Below are 20,371 nucleotides of genomic sequence, written 5' to 3'. Positions count from 1 at the left end.
CTGCTGGTAGCCAGCAATCCATGAGCAGGAAAGTGTGGCCTGCAGGCAGCACCCCACCTTGGCCACAGCTCAAGGGAGAGTACAACATGCAGTGGAGACCAGGAGCCTGAGAGATCAACACAGAGGGGCTCCTGCTCCAAGCCTCCATGGTGTGGCTGGGGGCAGGCCCCCAGCAGACACACACACACATACACACAGTGCCTGCTCTGAGCCTCCAATGTGGCTGGGGGCAGACCCCTAGTGGGCACACACACACACACACACACACACACACACACGGCAACTGCTTTGAGCCTACGTGGTGTGGCTTTTAAAAAAAAGAATGATCTTGACACACACACACACACATACACACTCAGAATCAGAACTAATCCTAAAACTTACATGAAACCAGAATAGACGCCAAGTAACCCTGGCCGGCATGGCTCAGTTGGCTGAACATCGTACCATGCACTGAGAGGTCACCAGTTCAATTCCCAGTCAGGGCACATACCCATATTTTGGGTTTTATACCTTATCAAGGTGCATGCAGAACACACACACACACATACACACTCAGAATCAGAACTAATCCTAAAACTTACATGAAACCAGAATAGACGCCAAGTAACCCTGGCCGGCATGGCTCAGTTGGCTGAACATCGTACCATGCACTGAGAGGTCACCAGTTCAATTCCCAGTCAGGGCACATACCCATATTTTGGGTTTTATACCTTATCAAGGTGCATGCAGAAGGCAACCGATCAATATTTCTCTCTAAAATCAATAAAAACGTATTATTCTTTTTAAAAAGGACACCAAATAGCCAAAGAAATTTTGAGAAAGAACAAAATGGGAGGTATCATGTGTCCTGATATCAAACCACACTATAAAGCTACAATAATCAAAACGGCTTGGTATGGGCATAAAAACAGACACACCTATCAAGGGAACAGAACAGAAAACCCAGAAATAAATCCTCACTGTGTTAAATTGACCTACAAAGGAGGCAAGGATATACAATGGGGTACAGACCGGCTCTTCAACAAGTGGTGCTGGGAAAACTGGAGAGACACATGGAGAAAAAATGAAGGCGGACCACACTCTGACTCTAGAGACAAGGCTCACCTCCTCGAAGACGCTCTTGCGGAAGTCGAGCTCCTCCTGCAGGCTCTGACAGCGGTTCTCCAGGTCCACGCGCATCAGCGTCTCCTTCTCCAGCTGCTTCTTGGCCACTGCATGACCGTCCTCTGCCTGGGAGACACAGGACCACAAGCTGAGGTGACGGCCTGTCTGCTACCCTCATGCCCTGCCTGTCTCTTTGTTGCACTCGTCTGGCTCCTCGTGCCCGGGGATGTCCTTAACTACACAAACTCTCCCCTGTGGGAAGTTCCTGGGCCACCCCAGGACCCTCACATGCCCACCACCTGGAGGCCTCTTGTCTCCAGACTGGGGCCGGTCCCAGGCCTACCTTGGCCAGCTGGGCCCGAAGCTCGGCCACATCACTCTCGAGGTTGCGCTTATCGCTGAGGGCAGCGGCCAGCTCCGCCTCACTCCGGTGGAACAGGGACTCCAGTTCCTTCACGCGGCCCTGGGCCACCGTGAGCTCACCATCCCTCTTCTTGGAGCTGAAAGTCAAGAGCGGAGGTTAGCTGGGAGGACTGAGCAGCTGGGCGGTGCTGGCCCAGGGAGGGCCCAGGACAAAATTCACTTCTGCTTGAGCCAAGGGCCCTTTTGCTCTCAGGACCTGACCCATGCCCCACTTTCTGGTGCGGGAGCCTCGCCTGTGGGCATAAAAGTGACTCTTCCTGAAACCTACCCGCACCACCAGGACTCTCTCCACCTACAAAGGCAAGTGTTCAAAAAAACCCCATGTGGCGACCCCAAGGCATGGGTTTTCATGTCCTTTTCTGAGATTTTTAATTGTAAAAGGGATCACTCAGGAGAGAACTCTAATGTGTAATGTATTAAAGTTATAAATTAAAAGCCTGGCCTTTGAAAAGTTGATCTCCTGCATAAACTTTAGTTATTTCACTCAGGATCACCTGGTATTCTAATAGACAATTATCTCCAATATCAAACCTCAATCCCAGCCTGGTCAGAGTGGGTGTAGGAGGCAACCGATTGATGTGTCTCTTTCACATCAATGTTTCTCTCTCTCTCCCCTTCCCTTCCACTCTCTAAAAATCAATGGGAATCTAAAAATCAATGGGAAAAAAATATATCCTCGGGTAAGGATTAACACACACACACAACTTTATTACTTCTGCTACTATCACCAGCACCAACTTATTCTCCCAATTTTTGAAACCTTTTTATTCATAAGCAGGCAAAAGAACATGATTTGCAAATAAGAAAAAAGACTCAGCCTGAAGGTTGCCTGGCCGCAATGGGCCTGGTTGGGGTGAAGATGGGGCTGGGGAGTCTGGCCCCAAAGTTTCCCAGGATGAGGACACTGAGAGGAGTCAGAGGATAAAGGCCACGCGTGAGACAGCAAGTTGGGCCTGCAGGGGCCCCAGAAACAAGGAAGCTGGCACATCGGCGTCTCCCAAATCCAGGGAAGCCGGGCTCTGTGGCCTGAAGGAGGAGGTTGACCCAGCCCTACCACCTCCTAGATTCAGTCCTAGGAACGCTGCCCAGCTTCAAAACCCTCCTTGGGCCAAATTATGTTGTGGGGTGGGTGGGATTAAGGTGGTCAGGGGGTAGCTAGAAGGCTAGGATACTGAGCTCACCCTCACCCACCCAGCAGCCAGTGCACTCCTGACCCCTGGCCTCCAAGAACCCACAGGACCACCTCCCAGGTCTGTCTGAGTGGGGGCCACCAGCTTGGACAAGCCCCAAAGGTTTTCTGGGTGTTTCTCAGAGGGACTCCACCACACAGGGGGTTGACAAGCCCCTGACTCTAGTGCCCGCCGCCCTGTACACACTACAGCCCTAGAATCAGAACAACACCACACCCCTTACCTTTTGTTGGCCTCTTCCACCTCAGACCTCAGTTTCCCTATTTCGATCTGCAGCCGGGCCCGCTCCCGGGCTGTCTCATCCAGCACTCGGCGGGCATCGGCCAGCTCCGATTCATACAGCGTCTTAATGCCGCTTACCTGGGGAGAAAGCAAGGCCCAGGTGAGGGAAAGCCCCCACAGCAGCAGGGGCCCCAGGGTGGCCGGCCATGGGACACAGCTCCTACTAACCCGGGAGGCCCCCCGACCAGCTCAGCCCACCAACCCTGGGAGGCCCCAGGTTGCCTGACCTGCCCCCACCACTTGTCCCCTGCCAGGTCACACCTAGCAGTTGGGTGCACAACTTATATTCCCCATCAGCCTCCTTGCCCCACCCTTCCTGCACGGAGGTGCACGTGTTTACAAATACCTGGAACCAAACCAGGGCAGTGACATGCCACCTCACCCGACTGGGACAGCTAAAGAAGAAGATGGGTGGTAACAAGGGCTGGTGAGGCCATGGAGAAACGGGAGCCTCCATATAAAGGTGCAGCCGCTGTGGAAGGCAGCCTGGTGGTTGCTCAGATGGTTAAACAGAGAGTAACCACACAACCCAGCAAACCCACTGCTGGATATCCACCCAGGACAAATAACACATTTACACAAAACCCGCACACGCGTTCACAGCAGCACGATTCCAACTGCCCAAAAGTGAAAACACACATGTCCTTTCACGGATGACGGGTAACAATGTGGTCCCGCAGAGCACTGGGTTATTACTCAGCCACGCAGAGGAGCAGAGGCTGACACTGCTGCAACATGGGTGAGCCCTGAAACAATGATGCTCAGTGAGAGAAGCCAGACCCAAAGGCCAGAGTGTGTGAGTCCATTTATGTAAAATGTCCAGGACAAGTAGATCCAGAGACAGAGAGTGGGCTAGTGGGGGCCAGGGGCCAGGGAGTGACTGCTCAGGGGACAGGGTTTCTTGTGGGGGTGAACGTTCTGGAATTAGTGGTGATGACTGCATACTTTAAATATATATAAACCACTGAACTACAGAGTTTAATTAGGTGAACTGTATCAGATGGAAGTTATATCTTAACAAAGCTGTTAAGACGCCATGTGGTGCTGACAGACGGGCGACAGCAGGCCGGCTCTCAGGGCAGCTGGCTTGGACAGCTGCACCATGTGCCACAAAGCTACAGGACACCAGCGAGTATCTGTGCTGCGGGGTGGGGGGGCAGCTTAGATCCTGAGAGGGCCACTCCCCTCCCTTTCACAGGAAAGGCCCCTGAGCAGAGGGGTTTAGGGGAGCTGCCAAGGACTTGTGAGTAGGGTGACCAATGGTCCCGGTTTCCACAGGACAGTGGGGTTTCCTGATGTGGGATTTTCCAGACTGTCCTGGGCAAATCTGGACAAGGTAGGACTTAAGAGCCGGGCTGAGATGCGCACCTCCCAACTTCCCATGCCTGGATACCCCGCCTCACTGCAGCAGTTCCAAGACCTGTCATCCCTCAGAGCAGGATATGGGTTCCTGGATCCATTTCACAGATAGGAAAACCGAGGCACAAATCAATAAACTGCCCTCTCTAGACCTGGGAAAATACAGGATAGGTCTGCTGGGGACAATTCTGAGAGGGGGTCAGGGTACCCAGTAAGGGGAGCAGAGACAAAGCAAGCTTCTCCCTCCTACGCCCCGGCCACTCCCACTCCCCTTGCTCCCCTCCTCACACACAGCAAGGGCCCTCTCCCCCACCAACAGTAGTCACCTTGGGTCATCCCCTCCATGTCCACCTTCTAAGAACTGCCTTTTGAAATAAACTCTGAATTCACAAAAAACTGCTGGCCCTACTCTCTAAAGATAGCTGAGCACCTGGTTCACATGCCTGTCTTTGCTCTGTCTTCTTCTATCTCAGCTTCCAGAACTCTGCTGACTGCAGGGAGGGTCGGGTACCCTGGGGGAGAAGCCACAGACAAGGTCTCCTGCCCCCCTGTCCCCAAGTTTGGGTGCCTAACCCTGGCCAGCTAGCTCCGTTGGTTGCAGTGTCCTCCTGATATACCAAGGTTTGAACCCCGGTCAGAAAACATACAAGAATCGACCAATGAATGCATAAATAAGTAGAACAACAAATCAATGTTTTTCTCTAAATCAATTTTAAAAAAAAGAATAGGAAGGTTGGGTGCCTACTGGAGCCCTTCCTCTCCCACCCTCCCCTCTTTGGATAGGAGGGTCTCCGACTGCAGCAACACAACAACAACAACAACAAAACAACAGGTTAGAACTCAGGAAAAAGGGAAAACCAGCATTTCTGATGCTGGATTTAAGTTTTTGGTATTTTGTTCACCATGGATTTTTTTTTTGCATTAATTCCAACTTGAAAAATATTTCATTAAAATATTGCCCATCCCATTGCCTCAGCTAGACCATGAGAAAAACACCAGCTGACCCCAATAGAGGGGCATCTACCAAACTCCTGACCCCTCCTCCTCACGATGCCCAGGGCATGAAAACTGATGCACGTGTCAGAAATGTCACAGCCCACAATGTCATGTGGGATCCTGGACGGGTCCTACGACCCCAGGGGAAAATTAAGGAAATGTGATTTTAGAGGGAGAGAGGGGAAGAGGGGGAGAGAGAGGGAAACATCTATGTGTTGTTTCACTTATTTATACATTCACTGGTTGACTCATATGTGCCCTAAGTGTGTATCGAAGCCAAAATCTTGGTGAATTGGGACAACGCTCTACCAACTGAGTTACTCACCAGGGCCTAATGTAAGATGTTAACATGGGAAACTGGGTTGGGGTACATGGGAACTCTGTATTCCCTTTGCCATTTTTTGTAAATCTAAAACTGGCCTAAAAATAAGGTTGAGTAATTAAAAATATATCATTCATCTCCATGATTGAGATTTTGGCGCCCCCATTAGATTCTGTGTTCAAGATGAGTGCCCACTTGCGGGAGGGGCCAGAGTGTTTAAAGCACTTTGTTCTTCTGTGGTATTTCCTGGGTGTGTGTGTGTGTGTGTGTGTGTGTGTGTGTGTTAGGCAGTTACCCGAGCCAGGTCTGCAAACTCAGGCCCACAGGCTGGACTCCAGCCACTGCCTGATTTGGTCCAGCCTGCAAGTCCAGGACGGTTTTTACATTTTTAAATGTCTGAGGGGAGAAAAGAAAAAGATACTTTGTGACACGTGAATACCTTTCAGCCTGCGTAAAGCTTTAGGGACAGGCAGCCTGGCCCATTCCTCCAGTCGCCGTGTCAGCTTTCCCACTATAACGGCCCAGGGCAGCAATCGTGACTGAGATCACCCAGCCAGAGCTGAGAGCCACTCTGGCTCTTTTCACAGAACATGTGCTGACCCTGATCTATGGCACGGGGACAGCTCAGAAGATCCTTGTCTGGAGAACAATGAACAGACAGCAGACTCCCAAAGGCCCTTTCAGACCACAGACAGGTGCTCTCCCAGCAGGCCTCGCGTCCCTGCACCTGTGACCACCACTGGTCACTGCAGACGCCTGGGCCCCGAACGGGAGAGGGACCGCGTGGGCCTTTCTTTCATGGCTTGCCCAAGTGCCAAACATGAGGAATCCGACAAATGTGTGAGCACATGTTGGCTGGGGCTGGGGGGGAGCGTGCGCACAGATAACTAGAGGTGTCCTCCTGTTGCCTGTGTCCCTGGGGGGACACATACACAGCTCTGCAGGTAAAACCCAAACATGGGCTCTTGTGGGTGGATACAGGCCCTACCCCAAGTGGTAGCTCCTCCCTCAAGCTCCAGGAGCCCGGCTCCTACCTCTTGTGGAGCCCTGCCCCTCACCCTCACCCCCAGCCCCAAAGCAACAGGACACCTGGGCAGGTAAGGGAAAAGAAACTGAAGCCAAGAGGAACTTAACACCAGGCGGGGGAGGCTCCCTGAAGAACCACCCCTCCCTGGCCCACAACACCCCTCTCCCAGCACCCACGGTCTTTCTCAAACAGGAATCTGGCCAGGCCCAGCCCCCCACCTTCTAGAACCCCTCCAGTGATATGGGCAGTGGTTATTCACCAAGTACTGCCCACTCGGCCAAGATATCAACCGACATCCAGTGGGAAAGGCCTGGAATGCACACACGGCCAGGTTTGTGGATCAGCACGTGTGAAGGACCGTGTATGTGGCCCAGACAATGGAGCAAGATGGGCGCCAGCCGAGGCAGGGAGCAGAGCTTTAGTTTTACCCCGGCACCTGAATTGCTTGGATTTTATTACAAACTAGAGGCCCGATGCATGAAATTTGTGCAAGAGTAGGCCTTCCTTCCCCCAGCTAACGGCACCAGCTTCCCTCTGGCACACTTCGTCCAGAAGGACATCTGGTCTAATTAGCATGTTATGCTGTTGTTATTACAGAAGATGTGTGTTACGCGTCTAACATTTTAAATGGCTTCCTTTAGTGGCTTCTCAGCCCTTATACTACTGGCATTTGGGGCCATCCTGGGCAGTATGGTGCTGACAGCACCCCTGGCCCCACCCACTGGATGCTAGGAGCACCCCCGTCACAACAACCAGAAATGTCCCCAGAGCCCTAGCCGGTTTGGCTCAGTGGATAGAGTGTCGGCCTGCAGACTGAAAGGTCCCAGGTTCAATTTCAGTTAAGGCACATGCCTGGGTTGTGGGCCTGACCCCCAGTAGGGGGCATGCAGGAGGCAGCCGATCAATTCCTTCTCATCATTGATGTTTCTATCTCTCTCCCTCTCCTTTCCTCTCTGAAATCAATAAAGATATATATTTTTTAAAAAGAAAAAGAAATGTCCCCAGACATTGCCCATTGTCACCTGGACGGGAGGATCACCCCAGTGAGACGATGCTGTACAGGTAACACACCCACAACTCTCCTGGTACAGCCACCTTCCCAGCCCCCGTTCGCCACCCACTTCCCACCACCCTGCTCACCACCGATGGCCTCACTGTCCCCTCAACAGCCTGAAGCCTGGGCCGCACTGTAGCCCAAGGCCATTTGCAGGCCACTCCCTCCTTACAGCCCACTGACCACACCACTCACTGCTCCAGGTCCCCTCTCCAGTAGGTTACCAACCAGCTTCCTCCACTGACCACATGTACCTCACCTCTTAGGCAGCAGGGAGCCCCAAAGAGCAAGCTGGTTGGCACGCCCTAGCTCTGCTGCGAGCACACCTGTCATCTCCTAGAGCCCCCCCCCACACACCTCCCCACCCGCCTCTGTGGGGCAGGCTTAGCCCCACACCCACCCCTGCTCCCAGATGTTAACTTCCATCCCAGCAGCCTTAGCTGAGGAATGAGCCACACCCAGACAGACAGGGGTCAGGGACATGCCCTCCAGGGGCCCACAAAGTTCAACACTCCCCAGTCAGTCAGAGTCTCACTCCATTTGCCGAGGGTCCACTTGGCGGGGATGGGGAAGACAAGAAACCAGCTCAAACAGGGGGTGCAGACCAGCCCCGCAGGGAGAAACCAGGCTGGCAACCTGAGGACCCTCACACTAAGGCGGAGGGGTCACGATCTGGGTGGGGCAATTCTAGCCCCACTGAAAAGATAACAAAACTGAGGCTCCAAGCAGCTGAGCAGAATTTGGACCCTGCGTTTGAATCCAATCCCAAGCCACGGAGAACTCCACCAACCCCCAAGCTCCACTTTGAGGGGGTTCCGGCCCCAGCCACTACTAAACAGGGACAACAGAACCACTGCTTCTGCTGGGCACCTGTCCTACATGCCATTGCCTTTATTTTACAAAACATTAACTCGTAGCCCCACACACAAGCCCAAAAGGTACTATTATTTCCACTTTACAGAGGAAGCAGTGAGACTCAAGGTCACACAGAGGGCAAGCAGCTCCCAAAAATGACCCCCCAGCTGCTCTCCTGCCCTAAGCCCGCCATTCGGCCCATTCTCCGGATGGGGAGGGCGAGGCTCAGGACCTGGCTCTCCCACCAAGGCCACAAGGGGGGCACATGGTGGACACTCCCCCTAATTTAGAAGACCCACCCTTGGGCCTGCCTGGTTCACACCCAGTCACTCAGGGGACCCCACATTTCCTCCAACTCCTTGGTGGGCGGGGCCTGCCCCAGATCCCCTGAGGAGTCCTCAGAGGATAGGTCTGCCCAGCAAGGCACCCCTAGGGGACACCAAAGCCCCCTGGAGACCCCCCGGGGGACAGGGCCCGCCCCTGGGACGGAGAGGAGAGGTGGCTTTGGGTAAGTCCCCAGCCTCGCTCAGACCCCCCAGGACTCCCCAGGCACTGGGTCCCCACATTCCCTTAGCGGACGGGACTTAACAGGCCCCTTTGCCCTCAGTCTGCAGTGAAGTCCGGGCCCCACCTGGAACCCATATATACCCTCTGGTTCCCCAAGACCTCCCGGCTCCTCCTCCCCCACAGCCCCCCGGGAAGACCAGGCTCCCGCCCGAGTCATCGGGGTGCGGGGCCAACTGAGCGCGCCCCAAATTCCCACCTGACCCGCGAGGCATCAAGCCACCTAGCTTCAGTCTCTTCAGAGGCCAGGGAGCCGCCCCCAAATTTTCTCCCAGGACGCCCGAACACCCCAACGCACCCGGGGAGCTCCCCGTACACCCCTCTGGGGCGGGGCCTCTCCTGGTGCACACCCAGGCACCCCGGGGACCCCAGATCTCCCCAAACCCTTGGTGGGCGGGGCCTGCCCATAGCCACCTGTCGCGCAGCGGGGGATGGACCCAGATCCCCTGGGGAGTCCTCAGGCGAGGTCTGCCCAACACTGCACCCCTAGGGGGCACCCAAAGCCCCCTGGGGTACCTTGCCAACTGAACAAGGGGGGTCAACAAGTGAATGAATTCCTTCTCCCATCAGAGTATTCCATTTAGGCTCCTCAGAGACCCAGTGAAGTAGGGAAAAGATTGCAGGTATGTGAGAGAAGTGTAGAAGAATCCAGACTGAGATTCTGTGACAAGTCTTCATCCTTCATCTGAGAAACTTTCCAAAGGATACAGACATAAAGATCTGTTCAAAAGGTGAGACTCAACCTTCTGGTGGTGGTCTGAATTCAGTAAATACTCCCAATCCCGAGAAGAAGAAACAGATATTGATTTTTTAAATCATGCCTCCTTGTAATTAGGGGGGTGGGAGTGATCAAGGAGGGGTCGATGCAGAGAAAACTAGGCAGCCTGGAATTTGTAGTCCGGCCGAGTGCCTTGCGGGGCATGCCGGGAGCTGAAGTCCGGCGAGGGCTGGGAGGGGGAGTGGGGGGAAACACCCGCTCAGCCTCTTGCTGTTTTACTAGCGGTTCATTAAACAGCTAGCCAAAGGCCTCGGGTCTAGAGCCAAACAGTTCAAAATCGCAGCTCCTTGCCCTGGCCGGTTTGGCTCAGTGGATAGAGCATCAGCCTGCAAACTAAGGAGTCCCGGGTTCGATTCCGGTCAAGGGCACATTCCTGGGTTGCCGGTTGGAACCCCAGTGAGGGGCCTGCAAGAGGCAGTCAATCAATGATTCTCTCTCATCATTGATGTTTCTCTCTCTCCCTCTTCCTTCCTCTATAAAATCAGTAAAAAAGTAATTTTTTAAAAAATCACAGCTCCACCGCTGAGATGTGACACTGGGTTGCTTTACAGTGCCTCAGTTTCCCCACTCGTATCACTTACCAATCTCTTTGAAATCTTATTAAAAGTAAAAATGGCTCTACCGGTTTGGCTCAGTGGGTAGAGCGTCAGCCTGTGGACTCAAGGGTCCCAGGTTCGATTCGGCCAAGGGCATGTATCTTGGTTGCAGGCACATCCCCAGTAGGGAGTGTGCAGGAGGCAGCTGATCGATGTTTCTCTCTCATCGATGTTTCTAATTCTCTATCCCTCTCCCTTCCTCTATGTAAAAAATCAATAAAATCTATTTTTTAAAAAAAGTAAAAATGGTGAAAAACCCTTAAAAACATGCTCAGTGGTCTCACTCATACCTGATTTTAAAAAGACACACACACACGAAAAACATAAAAACAAACCACTAGCTCATAGATACAGAAAACAGATGGGGGCAGGCACGAAATGGATGACAGGGGTCTAAAGGTACAAACTTCCAGTTTTAAGACAAATAAGTAATTGGGGATGTGATGTACAGCATGGCTAGTGTTAACTAATACTCTGTATTAGAATGTTGCTAAGAGAGATCTTTAAAGTTCTCATCACAAGAAAAACATGGCAACTATGTATGGATGTTAACTAGACTTATGTTGGTGATCATTTCCCAATATATACAAATATTGAATCATTCAGTTGTACACCTGAAACTGTTATTATATTTAATTAAGAAAAAACATGTTCAGCCCTACCTGGTTTGGCTCAGTGGATGGAGCATCAGCCTGTGGACTGAGGGGTCCTGGGTTCAATTCCGGTCAAAGGCACATGCCCAGGATTGCAGGCTCAGCCCCTGGTGGGGGTCATGCAGAGGGCAGCCATCAATGGTTCACTCTCATCATTGATGTTTCTATCTCTCTTTCCCCTCTGCCTTCGTCTCTGAAATCAATAAAAATCTTTTAAAAAGAAAAAACATGTTCAGTGAAAGAAACTAGACACGAAGGCCGAATACTATATGATTCCACTTACATAAACAGGCAAAGTAGGGCCTGGGCACTGTGGAATTTGGCCCCATCCCTCGCGGTGGGGGAGGGCCATTCTGTTCCTCCGAGGATGTGGAGCAACATCTTTGCTCCCCCCCACCCCCCGGCCTGATGTCACTAGCAGCACCACCACCTCCAGTCCAGACATTGCCCCATGTCACCTGGGGGGCAAATTGCCCCCCAGTGAAGAAGTATTTCCTGCCCAGCCAGCATGGATCCGTGATTGAGCATTCACCTATGAACCAGGAGGTCACGGTTTGATTCCCAGTCAGGGCACATGCCTGGGTTGTTGGCTCGATTCCCAGTGTGGGGTGTGCAGGAGGCAGCTGATCGATAAGTCTCTCTCATCATTGATATTTCTATCTCTCTCCCTCTCCTTTCCTCTCTAAAATCAATTAAAAATATTTTTTTAAAATCCACCAGGGGAGAGCACGCACCTGTCCTGAACACCTGAAAGAGGGCCCAGCCTCAGAACCCAGACAGGCACGAGGGAATCCCTGGCTAGACTGTGACTGTGCTGCTTTCTGAAAAGTTACCTTGTGTCTGTGGACCCACTGTTTTTTTCTCCTACTGGTAGAAATATAGAATAGTTATGACAGTTGGGATTTAAATAAAAATATGAATAAGTGAGTGACACTACAGGAGGCAGGGTCAAGGGGAGAGTATGATTGAGGTTTGGGGTGGCATGGAGTCACCTTTCCTACCCCCACCCCCCCAGACTGAGCTGCAAACCACTCCCCATTGAAGTCCCGGGGCCACCTCAGGACCTGATGCCCACTCCCCTGCCACTCACGGCTCTGCGGGTCCCACCGCTGCCTGTGGCGCTGGCCCCGCCTGGCACTTGCCATGCCCATGCTGGCGGCGCGGGCTGGCCTGGCCTGTCTGCCCTCTGTCCCATGGAGTCTGGCCCCTGCTCCCGGTCCCGATCTCTCAGCGCCCCACTTGGCGAGACCCCCACCCACCCCACCGGGAGCTGGACTCCAAGTCCCAGAAAGCCCCGCGCTTCCCGTGGGTGGGGCCCAAGCTCCCGCTCCTGTGCACAGTTTGGGAGGCGTTGGCAATTTTCAAATTTTGGCGCTAAGCGGGCGGGGCGGCGACAGATGCGCGGTGATCGCCCCCTTTCCTTCCCCTTCCCCGAGCCCCGAGATCTGGGCCCCGGCCGAGTTGGCCCATCCACGCCGCGGGCTCCCCAGGCACGACACGCCGCGGGGTCTTCGGGCCCATTTCCAAGACGGGAAACTGAGCACACAGGGATTTATTTTTTTTTGGGGGGTGCTCAATAACTAGTAATTGTTTGTGGAAAGAGGATTGGCATTTGGGACCAAGTGCTAGCTGGTAAGAAGTGTTCTGCCTCTGCCTTCTCTGGATAGCCCTACTCAGAACGCGGCGTAGCAGTAGGCAGACAGCCAGACATTGCATTCCTTCCCCACCGTAATACCCATTCATTCTATTCCTTTTCACACCATATTACCACTTGTAGGGGCATATATTTTCAGAAGAGAGCCAGAAAAGCTAGCATACAGGTCTGAGCCCGGAATGACGGCCCGGACTGGAGGGAAGGGGGTGGGGAACGGATGGCGAAGCCCGAGTCTGGGACCCCGATCTCTGCACCCTGGGCCTGGGGACCTGGACCCCAGGTGTGGGGTCTGGGTTCCCTCCCACTCAGAGCCCGAAGTGAGGATTCCGGAACCGGATTCCGCAGCAGGAGGCCAGCCCGGACTCCAGGGTCAGGGTTTGGGAACTTGGGCCGGAACCTGGTGACCCCACTGAGGTTTTGGAGGTGGGTGGTGCTGGAACTTAGGGAACAGCTTTTTGTTCCCATAAATAAACGGAATCCTGGAATCGGTACATACGGATCCTCTCCTGGCACTGGGACTGCCCCCCAGTCCAAAATAAAGGCCCTGCTCTCGGGGCGCTGACGGGCAGAGGAGGGAGACGTGGTCTGGGAAGACAGTAAGTGTGGTGAAGAGGGCTTGGCGGCCTGTGGGGTAGGGGCAGCATTTTAAATATATATATATATTGATTTCAGCGAGGGAGAGAGAGAAACATCAATGACGAGTGAGAATCATTGACGGGCTGCCTCCTGCACGCCCCACAGTAGGGATCCAGCCCGCACCCCGGGCATGTGCCCTGACCGGGGATCAACCCGTGACCTTTTGGTTCGTAGGTGGACACTCAACCACCACGCCCGCCGGGGCTGCAGGTGTAAACAGGCGGGCCTCCTGGAGAAGGTGGCCTGTGAAAGGACTCGGAGAGAAGAGCGAACCAGACGAGCACGTGGGGAGGAAGCCTTCGGGGGAGGGGCCGCCGATGCACCGTCAGGTCCGAGGCACGTGGACGCGGCCAAGAATGAGAGCTCTCCGCGATGTAAAAGCAGCAGCGGAGGTTTTCCTGGTTTCGACCCAGCGGCCAATCCTCCCTGCAGCGGATCCTCAACAGCCACTGTTTCCCGGGAGAGAAGGAGGGGAATGAACCCAGCGCCCGGTTCACGCCGGTCGCACCTGCCGCTCATCAGCCTGCACAGCGCGGAGGCCGCAGCAGCCAGGGTTCCGGGTACCCCCCTTAACGGCTACAGTGACCTGGGGCGCTCCTGACGTCCCACCCACCCCCCGCCGCTGCAGATCCTGGGTGGGTGAGGGGATGGTCAGAGGGCCCCAGTCTTTCAGCTAATTTATTTTACTCTGAGGTTGTGAGACCCGACGCTTGCTTCATGGCCTACACGTTTGAGAGAGAGTCTTCGGAGGAGGACGAGTAGCAGCTGCACCACCTGCGCCCTCACCTCTGCCACCACCGTCAGATCATCGCAGATGTAGCCCCTTCATGTGTCTCGCTTTGCTGGTGGTGTGGCCAACTGCTGCACTGGGGTGCAAATGCCAGGCCGCTCCCCTCTTCTGGGTTTTGTCCCCATATTGTAATTGTGCAAATAAATGCTCACTCCAAACAAACAAACAAAAAGAGAAGAAGCAGATACTATAGAAGGGGAAATATAATATAACATTAATGCATCAGTTATCTATTGCCCTGTAACAAATACAGTGGGGGCCTTGACTTACGAGTTGAATTCGTTCCCAGACGAGCTCGTTAAGGAGCTCCTTAACTCAAATTACTCTGTCAACTCAATGCAAAAAATCCACGGAGAGACAGCTGGTATCTCAAAAAACTCGTTAGTCGGGACACTCTTAAGTCAAGGCCCCACTGTAGCTCCAAAATACAGTGGCTGAAAGCAATTTATCTCAGTCTCTGTGGGTTGGGAATCTGGGTGGCATTTAGCTTGTTACCTGGCTCTAGGATTCACAAGATTACACTCAAGCATCAGCTGGGGCAGGGTTATCGGGAGGGTTTGGGTCCTGGCAGGCTTTTGGGCGGAGAGCCTCAGGCCCCTGCTGGCTGCTGGCCAGGGGCTGTCTCATCACCTAAGGGAGGATCTGATCTGGGTTTGAAACCCTCACTGTTTGTTGTAATAGGGAAAACACTGAAAACCACCCAAATATCCATCGCTTAGTACAGACTGGCACCATTGTGTAGATTCACACAGTGGAATATTACAGAGCAGTGAAAATGAATGCAACCCAGCAACACCTACCCACAGGATCAGCTCCCCAACATGAGACCGCGCAAAAAGGGCCAAGTGCAGAAGAATGCCTACAGGATCCGGCCATTTTTATAAAATTCAAAACCTGCCTGGTAGCTCAGTTGGGTAGAGAGAGCGTCATCCCGATATGTCAAGGTTTAGGGATTGGTCCCCGGTCAGGGCACATACAAGAATCAACCAATGGCCTCAACCCATACAGAAGGTTTCGGGTTCGATTCCCAGCCAGGGCACAGTCCAGCTTGGGGTGTAAGGGAGATAACCCATTGATTTTTCTCTCCCACATCAATGCTTTTTCTCTCTAAAATCAATAAAAACAAACAAACATATCCTCGCCCAGCTGGCGTGGCTCAGTGGTTGAGTGTCAACCTATGAACCACTTTCTCTGTGCCAAGCCCAGTCTAGGTTGTTTTTGTCATCATCCCAACAAACAGGTTTTCCCATGAAAAGGGGTTTCAGAGAGGTTAAGTCACCCATTCAAGGACACACAGCCTGTGAGTGATGGAGGTGGGATTTGAACCAGGTGAGCTTGACCTCACAGTGGAGTGCCCCTCCCCTGCCCGCATCAGGCCTGGCCTCCTAGCCTCCTCATCTTTGCTCCTGCATCTCCCACACCTGGTGAGGCGTCCCCCGCCACCCCCCGCCCCCCCAGCCTACCTGGCTTACCAACATCTCAAAGTTCAGAGAATGACTCACCTCCACCAGGAAGCCTCTCCCTGGGGACAGGAATCATGCCTTGTTCATCTCTGAGAAAAAAAAAGAAGACAAAAACCATGATGTCAGAAGCTTGCTATGCCCTTGCTTCAAACAATGCCTTCCTGGCACATCCCGAGTCAAATCCAAAATCCAGACCCCTTCCCACAGCTGCCCAGGCTCACCTTCCCCACCTCATGCTCCCACGCTCCCCTCCAGCCACCTGGGACTCCCCTCAGAGCCCTTGCAGGTGCAATGCCTGAAGACTGTCCTTTACAGCCTCCCAAGCCTTCTTCATGTCACTCAGGTCTCAGCTCAAAGGCCACCTCCTCAGAGAAGCCCACCCCATCACCGCAGTAGCTGTGGACCGGCCCTCGGGCTGAATCCCTCCCCAGCGGACCTTCAATTCATGTCTGAAGTTAGCCCAGGGCCCCCATTTAGTGGGCGGTCCCTATGCACGGGCCAGTGTCTTCTAAGTATGGACCAGAATGGATTCATTACGTGTCAGGAAAAGCCTAGAGGATGCTGTGATCTCCACGTGCGGAGGGGAAACTGAGGCGTGGGGTGAGGGTGGGGAAAAGACATGCTCAAGCTCACACTGCTGGTCAGGAGAGAAGTTGGAAGTTGAAATGCAAACCCCGGCAGTCAGAAGTATCCCTGGACACCCCATCCCTCCCGTGTGCTGTTTTGGGGGGGCTCTGTCTACCTCCATGCTACCTACCCCAGCCCCTCACACCTCTCCTATCTTAGCCTGCTCAGGCGGCCGTAACAAAATGCCAGAGATTGGGCAGCTTAAACAACAGACATTTATTTCTCAAAGTTCAGGAGCCTGGAAGTCTACAATCCAGCCGCCCGCGGGGTCATTTCCTGGTGAGGGTTACTTCCTGGTCTGTAGATGGCGACCTTCTCACTGCGTCCTTACATGGTGGAGAGAGAGTCTGGTCGCTCTTCCTCTCCTAATAAGGACACCAACTCCATCACAGGTACCCACCCTCATGACCTCATCCAACCCGAATCACCTCCCAGATGCCCCACCTCCTACTCTCCCAGGGGGGATCGGGCTTCAGTACGTGAATTTGGAGGAGACACACACACAGTAGGTCCATGTCACCTCCTCCAATGAAAAGGGCTTTAGCTCTGCACTCACGTCTTTCAAATGTCCCTGCCTGGCCCTGGCCCATAATCCTCCCAATTCCACCTGCCCCGCTGGGAGGGATCCCAGGATCCACCCTTCTGGGCAGATCAGCTCCCCAACCTTCTGGAGACTTGATTTCCCCTTTGTCCACTGGGATCACCTCCCCCCGAGTTTGCTTTGGGGGGCTGGGTTTTAAAAACAGGGTCCCAAGAAGCAGGGTTGGCACTAGTGTGAGGCAAACACTCAGTCATAAATTTTATAAAATCATACTTTAGTGCAACTAAGAAAAAACACATGCAAAACAAAATTTTCGTGCTGGAGACATTCTCAAAATGTTAAATCGAGACAGGATCAATCATACTGATTTTTCCTTTTGGTCTCAGCTCTAATATGGCTTGGTGTGGTGCTGTTAGTGATCCGTCCTGGATTATAATTTTTAAAAAAGATTTTAAATTGATTTTTAGAGAGAGAGGAAGGGAGAGAGAGAGAAACATTAAAGTGAGAGTGGAACATGATCCGCTGACTCCTGCATGCCTCCCACCTGGGATCGAGCCCACAAACTGGGCATATGTCCTGACCGGGAATAGAACCAGCAAGTTTTTGGTGCGTAAGATGAAACCCAACCAACGGAACCACACCACTAGGACTTGATATTTTAAAGTTTTAATATTCTGGCCCTGGCCAGTGTGGCTAAATGGCTGGAGCACCGAAGGGTCAAGGGGTCAAGGGCATGTACCTAGGTTGCAGGTTCAGTCCCCAGCCCCCATTGGAGCACATTTGAGAGGCAACCAATGGATGCGTCTCTCACATCTCTCTCTCTGTCTCTCCCCCCACCCCCATTCTTCCCTCTCTCTTCTCCCTCACTCCCAATAATATATATAATCGTATTCTGGAGAAGTTGCATACTATCCAAAACCCCCACTGAACATTCTAAAAGGGTGAATGATATGGTAGGCGAATTAAATCTTAATTTTAAACAGTGAGAAAAAGACTACCTTGATACTGAATTTTTTGCAGCCTCCTTAAGTTTTTCACCTAAAATCTGAATGCTCCTCAGCTGAGGGGGGCGAAGCAGGGCCTCGAAGACTCTGTGTCCAGGTCCTTCCTTTGCAGCAGCCACAACAGTCTTCCTCCAGAAGCCCAGCCTTTGTCTGGGCTGTGCCCTCCGACAGGAAAACAAATACTCATCCTTCAGGGCTCACTTGGCTCTGTCTCCCCCCAGTCTGACCTCCCTGACCCACATCCCCCAGCCAGCCCTCTCCCTCTAGACTCCAAACATCCTCTCCAAACCCTCCCCATCTTGGGGATATCTTCAGAGAACTTCAGCTCTCCCCGCCCCCCCCACCACCGGAACCAATAACTGTCTTCCTGAGTCTCTGCTTCTTCCTTGGCAAACCTGGAACAGTCACCCCAGTGCTCCCAGGGCCATTGAAGTAGAAACTGCTTCTGCAATGGTTAGCATGTTAAGTACGCCATAAATGTTTGTTCTAAAAATAAGCAAATCAATAAAAAACAAATGTTTGTTCACATCAGGGTCTTCAATACAATGCAACATTAATAAAAAGAGTAATTACACTTACAGATTCTCATTGGCAAGGTGGGTATGGTATACCTGTTTGTTCTCACTGGAGAAGTCCCTGCTTCACACATTCTCCAAAGAGGGGGTTGTGGGTCTCCAGTACATGTGTCACCTCTCCTTGAGGCAGACAGGGACATCTTAGGGCTGAACCTAGGGTTAGGTGAGTGAGGCACTGGCTTCAGGAGCAAAATCTAAAGTGGCACCAAAAAACTCAATCATTAAGGTAAGTATTTTCATGAATTAGTTAAATCAAAATCAACACAAAAATCCATGATAAACAAAACAATGTTTTAAATTGTAAATAAACAGGATCTGGCCCTGCACCTGCCCAGCTCACCTCCCTGGCCTCCCCCTAAGTCCTGGCCCTCATCCAGGTACATTTAAAAAATCTTGATATTTTGTTCATCATGGTTTTTTTTGCATAAATGTTGATTTCTAAAGTATATTGCATTCTGATATTATTAAGTACATGTTGCATGTGTAAAATATTGTGTATATAAAATATTGCCACTGTCACCCAGCCCTCTTCACGCCCCCGCCGGTCTATCCCTTCGCTGCAGACGCAGAGACCCAAATCGGCCACCAGGTGGCGCCGCCACGCCTCTCAGCGCGCGGGACCTTTAGCGACTCCAAGGTGGGCGGTGCGGAGGCGGCGTGATGCATCGATCCGGCCCCGGGCTGGGCGGGGGAGCCTGGGGAACCGAGCGTTGGGGCTGAGTCCAGACCCCAGGCTGGCGGGGGAGTGGGACACAGCTGTGAGTCACCCGGGAGCCCCCGATCGGCCGTGGGAGACAGTCCCCCGCAGGCCTGCCCGCCTGGCTCGTGAACTGCCTTCCTGGGGAGACTGTGAAGCTGGCAGCAGTCCCCGCGTGCAGCCGTTCCTGGCGCACACGTGTGGCTACGAGAACAAGTAGCCAGTAGCTTGAGGGAGAGGCGGCCTCAGTTTCCCCTTTTGCATCGTGCAGATACGTGTAGCCCCTGCTTCCTGGGTCCTTGAGGATTTAATGAATTACGATACAGGGAGCCTGGTACACTACGCACTAAATACATAGCAGTGCTCACCCTGACGGAGGAAATGATAGTCGGTGGCGACTATCATTGCAAGGGAACCCTAGGTGACAGCGTGAGGCATTTTCCCCAGGCTTTCTCTCCGACCTTGATGCCTGCGCAGGCCAGGTGTCCAAGTGCTGTCAAATGATGGAACGCGAGTCGCCGGCAGGGGGCGCGCAGCGCACCGAGACCCGACCACCTGCGCCTCCCACGCGCTTCCTACCCTGAAAATGCCTGCGGGTGGGGAGAGGGAGCCCGGGCTCGTCCCTAAGGCGCCTCGGACTTTGCAGCCCCTGCTTCTGGGGACCTCGAGGCGACCTCCTGCGACCACCAAGTGACATTTATTTAAGGCTTATTGTGTACCCCTTATTTTACGTCATGCTTCCTGCAACCGGATGAAGCCGGTGTGCATTCTCATAGGACAGGTGGGAAACAGGCCTCCTTTCGCAGCCCCCAACATTGGGGACTCCGAGGCGACCTCCCGCGACCACCACAGTTTATTAAGCGCTTAATGTGTGCCTCACCCGCCCCCCTTTTTAAAACGCCCCCTCCAACCCAAGGAGGCTGGCATTGCCTGCCCATTAGACAGGTAGGTGCACAGAGGCCCCGAGAAGTTAAATCGCTCCGTGTCTAAGGGTCTCAGACTGGGGGAAAGCACCACCACCACCTCCGGGGAGGGATTCGGCTGCAAGCCGGACCCCCTCCTCTTGCAAGCCCCCAACCTGGGAAAACCGCGGGCCCGGGACTCTCCGGGGACTGGGAGGGGATTCCAGGCCCCCCCGAAAGTCCGGGCCGCCTCGCGCGCTGGAAATCCCGCGCGCG

At 53.3% G+C, this 20,371-nt stretch overlaps 1 protein-coding gene and 1 pseudogene across 1 annotated transcript in view; one reads left to right on the top strand and one right to left on the bottom strand.

Moving 5' to 3' along the window:
- Positions 1-8,093, bottom strand: part of LMNB2 (lamin B2) — a 20,652-nt gene extending 12,559 nt beyond the window's left edge. Inside the window, exons 1-4 of the mRNA XM_006754124.2 lie at positions 8,020-8,093; positions 2,944-3,162; positions 1,451-1,607; positions 1,108-1,233 (exon numbers count right to left, since the gene is read on the bottom strand). Of these exons, the coding sequence (XP_006754187.1) occupies positions 1,108-1,233; positions 1,451-1,607; positions 2,944-3,162; positions 8,020-8,093 (576 nt within the window). The remainder of the gene's footprint in view (positions 1-1,107; positions 1,234-1,450; positions 1,608-2,943; positions 3,163-8,019) is intronic.
- A 4,984-nt stretch (positions 8,094-13,077) lies between these two features.
- Positions 13,078-14,458, top strand: LOC107183873 (annotated as a pseudogene).
- Positions 14,459-20,371: the final 5,913 nt, after the last annotated feature.

This window comes from Myotis davidii, unplaced genomic scaffold (assembly GCF_000327345.1).
Source record: "Myotis davidii unplaced genomic scaffold, ASM32734v1 scaffold551, whole genome shotgun sequence".
In the NCBI taxonomy this organism is placed as follows: domain Eukaryota; kingdom Metazoa; phylum Chordata; class Mammalia; order Chiroptera; family Vespertilionidae; genus Myotis; species Myotis davidii.
The sequence above is the reverse complement of the archived record's forward strand: the minus strand, read 5'-3'. Positions and strand labels throughout refer to the sequence as shown.